General features: G+C 48.1%; 1 long non-coding RNA gene and 1 gene segment (V, D, J or C); one reads left to right on the forward strand and one right to left on the reverse strand.

The window, feature by feature from the left end:
- Positions 1 to 4,831: 4,831 nt before the first annotated feature.
- LOC123348959 lies at positions 4,832 to 7,057 on the reverse strand. The segment is given in 2 exon segments: positions 4,832 to 6,003; positions 6,255 to 7,057. Coding segments are annotated over 2 exon segments (366 nt in total).
- Positions 5,620 to 9,627, forward strand: LOC123348960. Its single transcript, XR_006573290.1, has 3 exons — positions 5,620 to 6,037; positions 6,311 to 6,478; positions 8,887 to 9,627. It is a non-coding gene; the product is annotated as an uncharacterized LOC123348960 (long non-coding RNA).
- Positions 9,628 to 10,481: the final 854 nt, after the last annotated feature.

Below are 10,481 nucleotides of genomic sequence, written 5' to 3' on the forward strand. Positions count from 1 at the left end.
TGTCCCTCAGCAAAGAAGCTGTATCGCCGGGTGTTCCCCGTTCAGTACAAGAGGTTCAGCCTCCTCGCAGGTAGATTTACTTCTTCCTCTGGGGCAAATTTACCAGCTCCGCCTCCTGAACTAGGAGCCTCTTTGGTACCCACTGGCGGCAGCTCCGGGTAGCCTAACACAGCCGGGAAATGAGTCCCAAGGAGTCACTTCGTAGAACTGCTCTGAGCAAGTGGGTGCTGTGGGCGGGCGGAGCCTGGCTTCCAGACACAGATGTGTTGTGGGGAAGAGCGGGGGCCTCTTTCAAATTCGCATCCTTGCTGGGGCGACACGGCTTTACAGCGCCATGTGAATGGCCCACGGGACTACAGACAGACCTGGCCACAGGGGTTATTATAATAATGGCGCAAAATGCTGAAGAGGAGCCTTTTCCCTCCCCTGAAATGTAACCTGTGACAGGGGATGGGTCACTGGCTGATTCCCTGTTCTGTTCATTTCCTCTGGGGCACCTGGCACTGGGCACTGTTAGTGGACAGGATACTGGGCTAGATGGACCTTTGGTCTGACCCGGTATGGCCATTCTTATGGTCTTAAATAGATTTCACGTGTCTGGATGAATAATCCGCAAGTATAAGTGTCGCAGGCTACTTCTACACAAGGAAGTGATGTTTCCTGCTGTGTCTTCAATGACAGCGACTTCTTCAAAACGATCTTATATTTGAGTGTTTGGTTATTAGAATGTGGAGGAAGGAAAAATGTCTCTTCTCGTTCTTTGCAGTCTTCATGCTTCATTATCGAGCTCCCTCGCTTTCCTGACCCAGTATCTAAATAGCTAGCTAGATTTCCTGCTGCACCTCTGTCTATGCATCCATTTAGCCACCCTGCCCGCTGCTTTGTCCATCCCTCCCTCTTGCTGCACTGTCTGTTGTGCTGACACTCATCTCCATGGCACGTGAGCGCTGAGAGTAAAATCGTTTCCCATACAGGCCCGAGGGCTCTACAAGTCTTTGCACGCACACGCACACCCACCTCCCTGACAGGCTGCAGTGGGTTTTGTACTAGTGCAAGTACACGGCTGAGGGCCCAGGCTGGCTGCTGGGGAAGCTGAGCGAGCTGCACCGGTGGGTGGTTTCCAAGGACCCGGTGAAGGAATCTCCCTGTTCCCAGCCACCCGTGATCCTTAACATCATGAGCTGCGGGGAACCGCCTGGGACCTGCTGGTAGCAAGGGATGCTCCACGCTCCCCACGGTAACTGTCCCTCGCTGGAGACAGCAGGTTTGTCCTGAGTGACGGCGTATGGGTCGCGGGCCCCTGTGGGGGAAACAGGGCGAGGGAGGCCAGCGGACTATAACAATGTTTAAAAGGGGACTGGATAAATTCATGGTGGCTAAGTCCATAAATGACTATTAGCCAGGATGGGTAAGAATGGTGTCCCTAGCCTCTGTTCGTCAGAGGGTGGAGATGGATGGCAGGAGAGAGATCACTTGATCATTGCCTGTTAGGTTCATTCCCTCTGGGGCACCTGGCATTGGCCACTGTCGGTAGACAGATACTGGGCTAGATGGACCTTTGGTCTGACCCGGTACGGCCTTTCTTATGTTCTTATGGAAAACTTGTCTCCCCAACAGAAGCTGATCCAATCAAAGATATTATCATCTAAGAGGGTGTATGGACCTCTTTGACTCTGAGATGAAGTGTGTGTGTGACTGATAGTGTGGATGCATAGATATCTATATTTCTGAGTGTGTATTAAGGGGGGATATATATCAGAGAGTGTGCGTGTGTGATTTCATTGTATAGGTTTCTGACTGTGTGCTAGAATCTATTTGTGCGTGTGAGTCTAGGTGAGAGAGAGTGTGTTTGTCTGTGCAAGTGTGTATGTGTGTGTGTGTGAGAGAGAGAGAACATGTGCGAGTGTGTCCTGTGTGTGGCTGCATGTGAGAATGTCTGTGTGCATGTTGCCAGTCTGACAGTGTCTGACCCGGACAACAGAGAAAATCGCATTGGAATGACTGAGTTCCCATGTTGTCTCCCCAGAGAATGCTTCCCCATCTGCTAGTGTTGTGGGGCAAGGAGGCTATTTTTTTATATAAAACCACCAGATCCAGCAATTGGGGAAAGCGAAAAGGTGAAAATGTCTATAATTTTCCAGCTGATTCTTCAAGTTTCTTCCTTAAATTACTGACCCCTGTTCTCTTCTCTCCCCTTTATTCTGTTCACATCGCTCCTGTTCCGGTCCGTTCCCGTGTGTTCTCTTCTGTTCCATTCTATTCTGATTGCCTCTCGCCGACTCTGTTCTACTTTCCTTTCTTCTCTTCTGTGCTCATATCCTCTGGTCTGTTCTAACTTCTGCTTGTCTCCTCTCTCGGGTCCGTGTGCCCTGCCCCCACCCAGGGTTTTGTGACGGGCTGCCTGTGCTCACCTGGCACTGTGCTCCAGCGCGCACAGATACACAGCAGAGTCTGCCAGGCGGCTGCTGTTCAGGTACAAGAAGCTGCTTTTGGTTTTGGTGTCCAGGCTCATGGTGAAATTCTCTCGGGTGTCTCTGCCGCTAGAGGACAGGAGCACCAGGAACCGCGGCTGGCCCCCCTGCGGCTGGCGGTACCAATGCACGCTGTACTCGGTGCCCGTGTAGGAGCAGTTGAGCTGGATGGGTTCTCCTTCATTGGCAGCGACCTGGGACGGCTCCTGGGTCACCGTGTATTGGGCCAACGCACCTGGAGGGAGGAGGTTGGTTTTAGTCCAGGTTTTCTTGCTCAGCAGTGACAGGAAAATACATGCACCTCTGTGCAGACAAAGGAGAAAACAAGCGAACGAAAATCCACCTTTCCCTCTGTACTGTCTGCCTGTCCATCCATCCACCCTTCCCTCTGCCCATCCTCCCCTCTGCACTGTCCATCTGTCCACCCACGGGCGCCCATCCCCGTGGTATCGGAGCGCCTTTCTTTCAGAAAAGCCATTCCCCAACCGCCTGGAAATCCCAACCCGTGGCGCCCTGCTCAGAGCAGAGCCTCGAATACCTGGAGCCAGCACCAGCAGCAAAGCGGCCAGGCTCATTGTCAGGGACTCAGCCGCAGAATGAAGTGGCTGCAGCTGAACCTGGATGAGGTGAAGCTGTGACACCGCTCAGCCTCCAGGGGTGGCCTTCAGGCTGGAAGCAACTCGGTACATTTACCCTGTTCAAGTGGGTGGGGGAGGGAAAGGGTTTTCCTTCTGAGAGCACTGGGCCTGGTCCTCCACTGGTGCAGATTAATTGGGTTCCATCAGAGTCATTGGGCCGGTTCCCCAGCCGGAGCAAACTGGCCACAGTTCCACTGGAGACCATGGGCAGAGCCGTAGCTGATGTAAATCAGCGGAGCAGCATTTAAATCCGGAGCAGCTGGTCCGGTTTCTACCAGTTAAGGCTCTGTCCCTATAATTCATGGGTTTCCCTCTCTGTTGTGCTCTCCTGGGTTAAGCAATATTTATGTAGCGGGCGCACACCGACATCAAGGAAGCAAAAAAAGATGGTTATAAGCCACTGGCCGAGGTGGGTAACACGGCGATGCGCCAGCCTGTCTCACTAGCAGGCACAGAAAATTGTATCAGGGATTTAAAAAAATAAAAAGATGAGGGGAAGCGAATGAAAACAGGATTTCAATGAATCGCGGATTGATGCAGCTGAAGGTGGTTGGAGTGGAATGGCCGCTAGGGGGCAGCAGCGGGTGAGGAATATGGGGCGAGGCCTGGTTTTACCCTCAGGTGTATCCCAGCCGAGAATGGCTTGGCCGATCCATTGGCTCTGGCGTCCCATCTTCAGAACAGGCTGGTGCCGCACTGTGATTACTCCAGCAGGGGCCTCCCTAGGCAGCGTGACAGGTGCTTTAAAAACAGATCGCCACAGAGGCTCCCTGCCCCTAAGACATTGCCTGTGCAGCAGGGAAAGGCAGACAAGCGGATGGGAGGGAAACATGCACAGAGAGTAGAAAGGACTTGCCCAAGTTCATGTAGCAGCTCAGTGGCAGAGACGGGCAGTCACCCTTAGACTGTAGGTTCTCTAGGGAAGAGACTGGGCTGGGGGGGGTGTACTTCTACACCCCCTAGGTCAGGGGTGGGGTTTAGGGTTATGGTGAAGGTGAACTGTCAGGTTGTAGCATTCGCATTTTGGTTACAGTCTTGGGTAAGGGTTAAGTGTGGGGTTAGGTTTACGGTTCAATGGGAATTGAGTGTCTAGTTTCCTTAGGCCTCTTTGAAATCCCAGCCCAGTTCCCTAGGAGAACTATCCAAATGCTGAGAATAAAATACGTCTCCACAGTTTTTTTATCTATACCGACGAAGTTTCAAACTCCCAGCTACTGCCACTGCCTCAGATAAATATAAAATTCACGTCTGTAAGGGCAGCTACAACTGTGTAAAATTCATTAGAAACCGGCGAAGAAAGGAGGGAGTTTGGGGAAACTCAGCACAGATCCAAAAAACACAGTGGGTTCAGGTCAGCCTGCAGCTAAGATATTGGTGTTCTTAAGGGGAGAGGGATGGACTTGTGGACAAGGATCTGCTCTGGGATTCAGAGACCAGCTCTGCCACAGACTCTGTGTGTGTGACGATGTGTAATCCTCCTCCTCCAAGCCTCAGTTTCCCTAGCTGTAAAAAAGGGAGGGTTTTTTTCTAACTCATATAGAGACTGTTAAGATTTCTTGATGCACCTACAAAAACAACAAGGAGTCCGGTGGCACCTTAAAGACTAACAGATTTATTTGGGCATAAGCTTTCCTGGGTAAAAAACCTCACTTCTTCAGATGCACCCAGGTATCAGTGGGATGCGGCATGAATATGTTTACAGGCAATAACGTCTGGGATTATCACAACAAATGTAATGGAATGAGGCGCCCAACTCCATTAACCTCCTTTGAAATGCCCAGCCAGAACTCCTGAAAGAATTATTTAAAATCATTTTCGTCTTTCCTCTGCTGCCTTTGCCGGCAGCCTGAGTGAAACCGAAGACACAGCGCGTGGAAGGGTTTCCAATGACAACCTGTGTTTATATTTCCAACCAGCAGATGGCGGTGCTTTGTCATGACTTTACCACGTACCACATGATTTTAGAGCTCACGGTTCTTGGGGAAAGTGTCTTGCAATTAAATAGTTTCCAAACAAATCTACCCAAAATGCAAATGTATCTACAACAGGCGCATTGATTTGACTCTGGGAGAGTTGGTAACTGCAGCTTTACCCCACCACTCAAAACCGGGTATTTCGAATTATTTCCCCAGTATTTTAACTCGCGTATTTAACCCCCATTTCAACATAAATGAGCAATTTAACGGTATATTGTCCATGTGTAAAGGGATGTTTTCATTCGCATTTTATCTCAATTTGTATTTTCAGCAATGTCACTTCATCTACATTTCTACTTACCTTTAACCCTTGTTTTACTACAAATGCTTTCCCCCCACGCAACACAGAACAGGTCATCTCGTCAGCTAAGAAAATAGGTATTAATAGTTTCCTAATTAAAGATCAGGCCCAATATATTATCCAAGGATTGTGTTTAAATTAGCTCTTTACAGAAACCTGTAACTGTTAGGAGGAGATGTATTTTTAAGCAGCGTCAATACTCAGGCTGTTTCAAGGCGCTGCAGCCCGTTTTAATGCCTGTGGCATCCCCTGCAGCAGGACTGGGAGGTTTTTGTACAGCTCTGCTGTGAGGCTCTGTCACTGTGCTCTCTGCAGGGCGCAGAGATACACCGCTGTGTCCGCCAGCTCCAGGGCTTTGATGTTCAGAACTGTGGAGGTGTCGTTCGCCTGCGAAGAAAACCTCTCCTGGGCGAAACCTGCAGTATCACTGAACGTGCTTCCTTTTGCTCCTCTCAGGAGGATGAACTGCGGGGCTCGGTTCGGGTACTGGCGGTACCAGTAGAGAAAGACACCGGCAGTGTAGCTGGTATCGTAAGAACAGCTGAGGGTCACGGTATCGCCTTGTGATCTGGACACCTCGGGTTCATTGGACCGGATCGAGTCACCCAGCACCGCACCTGCAACAAGACACTCACGTTCAAGGACAGCCAGGTGCGTTGGCAGGTCTAGGCTGTGAATTTTAAAATAGCCCAAGGGGTTTATCCGCCTGATTTCGAACAAATTAAGGTTAGCGCAAAAATTAAGGTTAAAGCTAGCAGGGGCGTTCAGATCTGGGTCAGGGTTAGGATCTGGATTCGGATTCTGGGTAGAACGGGAGTTGGGAGCCGAATTACATGACGCTTCTTCAAAAAACCCAGAGCCCGGTTACCTAGTAGGTTAAAGATCCAAAGGTTGAGAATGAACCGTGTCTCCATGGTGCCTCAGACAGCTGGAGCCAGACAAGCTGAGTGGTCGCTGGGAGAAGAATTTAAAGGCAACTTCTCGGAAAGACTGGGAGAGGTTAGTGCGAGACCGGCCTAGCAGAAGAAGGAGGGGTTCGGGAAATGCGTAACAGACACAGGAAACGGACTGGGTTCTGCAACTGAAGCGCAGGTAAGAACTCGTGGGACAAATTCCTTCCTCTGCATTTCCTGGAAGGTCGGTTTCTGGCTTTGTGCCGTTTTTTCTGATTCATTTTCCTTTTTATTGTACTTCTTGTTGCTACGTGGTGAGAATTGAATTAAATACATTGTGGGAAGACTTAAAAGCTCTGTGTTGTGTGTGCTGGTTTTGTGAGTGTGGGTGTGTTTCTATCTGTCTCTATTGTTTGTGTTTGCACGTGCGCGTGTGTCTGCATGCTTCTGTGTTGTGCCTTTGTGTATCTGTCCCATTAGCCCCATGCTGGTTTACTCTAGCTGGGGGAATCCAGCCCCAATGGAAGTAAAGCTGATTGAGACCTGTGGTGGACCTGGCCCAGCTGACTCCATCTGCCCCACAGTGATTCACCGCAGCTGAGGAGCAGACCCAGAGTGGGTAAACTGAGGTTAATCTGAAGTAACACAATGGTGAATTAGGGCCATAAATCTCCATGGGTGTCAATTCGTGTGGTTTATACCAGCACCATCATCTGGTTTAACCATCTGTCTGTTGCCTGGGAATTCTACTCTGCAGTTGTTTTTCTCATGATGAGAAAGCCCAGGGGGTGGTTTTTTGTACAAGTTCCCTATTAAACGCCCCACAGTGTCTTCCCACAGAGCATAGAAATACATCGCCGAGTCCGTTGGCTCTAGCTCTTTAATTATTAAAGTGAAGAATTTTGAGGATTTCCTGAATTCTGCAGAAAACCTTCTCCCGCTCCGTTCTTTTTAGCGTTATTCTGAAATATTCAGAAGAGGAAATCCATTGCCCCTGATCGTTGCTGTCTGTACCAAAATAAGTAATAATACTGGTATCCAGTGGAGAAAGTACACTCCAGGGTGACAGTCTGGCCCCCCAACTTTTCCAGCTGCCCTTGTGTTTGCGTGACACTGCCTTGTCCCTGGCTGGAACCTGCACGGAAGGAAAGAGAAAAAGTTCACTCTAATTAAGCATGTAAAACTATTGCACATCTTCAGCCAGTCTCGTGTGAGGAGAACAGAAGCCTTTTAGGACTCAGGGCCTCCCAGAAATGGAAAGATTGTTTTTACGCATCTTGTACAAAGAGAATGATGCCGGCACAGAATGCGGGATGGGGTTTGCCCCACGCACTAGGTAAGGCAGCAGTGAAGTTAGGAATGGAACCTCGGAATCCTGAGTCCTAATCGTCCATGCTCTACCCACTACAGCATGATCCCCACTCAGGGCTGGATATAGGACCCAGGAGTCCTGATGCTCAGTCTAACTGCTCTCAACCACTAGACTCTCCTCCTCTCCCAGAAGTGGGACGAAAAGCTCAGACCCTTTCTTTTAACCTGCTAAACCGCTGCTCTCCTCCCTGGGCTATGAACAGAACCCAGGAATCCTGGCTTCCAGTTTCCCCCTTTTCAAACCCATTAGGTAACAGAAGTTCTAACTTTCGTTTCCCTTTTTAGCGGACACTTACTCAAAGATAGAAATGCTGTTGCTGTCCAAAGCAGGATTTCTGGAGCCTTCGTGGTTAAATATATTGTTTCTAGATCTTCAGGGGGCGAAAGTCACCACGATGATGGGTGAATACAGGAACCTGGATAGAATAGAATCTTATGGTGAAGTTTCTCACAGAATCAAACCAGAGAAATTAAATCTGTGGCAAGACCATTTCGTCCTCCCCTATAGACCCCAGTTGAAGGCTGTTTCCCTCACCATGTAACAGCTAATACCCTCCGGTAGCGTTTACGCTGCTCATGGTGGATTTGGCTTGTTCCTGTCACGTGGCACCTTTCTGGCCTCCAGATCGCTTCAGTAACTCAGTAGAAGCAATTTAGTTCTGTCTCATCTTCGAAGACAAGAGCTCAGCAAGAATCACAAGGTCCACCAGGGTTTTACTTTTTAAAAAAGCTAACACTAAAAAAAAAAATTCTAGTCAGGACCCTCACTGCTCACAGCCCAGCGAAATATTGTGTGCGGGGATCTTTCTCCAGAGTGAAGCAAAATTAAGCTAATTGACTCAAGACCTGGGGATTTGGGCCATTGACTCCAATGGCGAGACAGCTGATTTATGCCAGTTGGGGTCTGGCCCATTGAATCCAATGGAGCAACCTTGATTTGCACCAGCTGATACTTTGCCCCATTTACGCTACTGGAGCGAGATCTGATTCCTACCTGCTGGGGTCTGGCCCCAAAAGCAGACGGAGCTATTCATGGGAATTGCGGTGTGACAGGTACTGACATCGGGCTCATGAGATTCTGGGTGTTTTGGGAGAAGTAGGGGGATGGTTCCTGGGAAAGTGTAACATTTCCACACAGTTAGTGCCCGTGTGGTTTCAGTCACACCCTGCACCGTTTGATTCAAACCCCTGCTTGTGGCTTGCGGTGTCTCTTTACACTGATTTCTATCTGCGCAGGTTTTGTCTCCGAGTCAAGAGAAAACTGAGCACTGGATTTTGTAAAAGCCCCTCTATTAACCCACCCGCCGTGGTAATCTAAGGCCCTCTCAGAAACACATCGACTAATTTGTCAGTTCTAACACCGCAATTCTCAGACCCACGTATTTTTCGACTCGCCTGAAATCCCGTAACAACCGACTCCCAGCTCCGTTGTGTTCGGTTCCAGCAGACCTTGGGAAGAGGTACTTCGTCTGCCCGCTGCTGTCCTGTTTATACCAGTATATGTCATAACCTGCATCTTCAGTCGAGAAAGTACAGCCCGGTGTGACAGAGTCACTTTGTACCCCGGTCAGCTGTCCTTGTCTCTGGGTGACACTGTTCTTCTCGGTACTTGATCCTGCAAAAAACAGTAGATGCAAATTCACTATAAAATTAGCACAGTTGCGTCTGCTGTCAACTGAGAATCTCAAAGGGTTTTCCAATAGATGTGATCTATCTGTCTATCTATCTATCCTTCCCCGTTCTGGAATATATAATTATTTGTCTATCTCTGTATTTTTTCTCCATCATTTTTAGAAAGGCTCAAGCGGAGATTTTCAAAGCTGCCCAAGAGATGCAGATGTTTTAAAATTAATGGGATCTGGCTGTCCAAATCCGATAGACAGCTTTGTAAATCCCAGCCCTAATACAGAATGGCATTTTTTCTTCATATTAAACGGCGTGTCTCTTTGTAAAAGGAGGATAAATTTCTTCCCTAAATACCACGATATTCAATTTCATAGTTCAGGGATTTTCGTTTTCACCCTAAATATGTTGAGAGCTGAAGCTGCGTGGCCTTTAAAAACACATTTCGACTTTCATACTTGTATTCATTCATAAAGAAAAACACAAACATTGACCTCACCTGATAACAAAAGTAGAATATAGAGCTGTACAACTAAACACAGCATGCTGCAACTTCAAATTAACCTCGTGGTTACTCTGTGTCTGTAGCAAGCAAGAGAAGATTTCTTCCGCTTGTGTTAGTTTGTTTGTTTTTTCTATTTTTAATTATTCTGCTTGAGGTAAAGAGGAGCCCTGCTTTTCCTGTAAGCCCATCTTCTATTTCTTTCCTGCCCTGGGATAGGGGAGAAGGATGGTTTGGTGGTTTGCGCATTGACTTATTAAACCTAGCGTTGTGAGTTCAATCCTTGAGGGTTCCATTTAGGGAACTGCAATTAAAAAGAAAAACAGTGCGTGGTCCTGCTAGTGAAGGCAGGGGGCTGGACTCAATGACCTTTCAAAGTCCTTTCCAGTTCTAGGAGATTGGAATATTTTCATTTATAAATAAAAAAAGTATCAGAGAAATCAACAAAATACAAAGTCAAATATAATTAATGGAGTAGGTCTGGAAAGCCCTCTAGTAGATAGCCATAGCAATCTATATAACTACCAGAGATCAGTCAGGAAGGGGAAATGCACATGGAATTTCAGGTGTGATGTTTCTCCAGCAGAGACTTTTTGGAAACCTGTGATTATTCATACTCGTTTTTTTTCGGAGCTGTGGAAAGCGATAGCTTAGCTCATTTTAAAAAACTTCTTTTCACTATCTTTGTCCAGTCATTATTCAATAT

The sequence above is a fragment of the Mauremys mutica genome, chromosome 13 (genome assembly GCF_020497125.1).
Source record: "Mauremys mutica isolate MM-2020 ecotype Southern chromosome 13, ASM2049712v1, whole genome shotgun sequence".
Taxonomy (NCBI): domain Eukaryota; kingdom Metazoa; phylum Chordata; order Testudines; family Geoemydidae; genus Mauremys; species Mauremys mutica.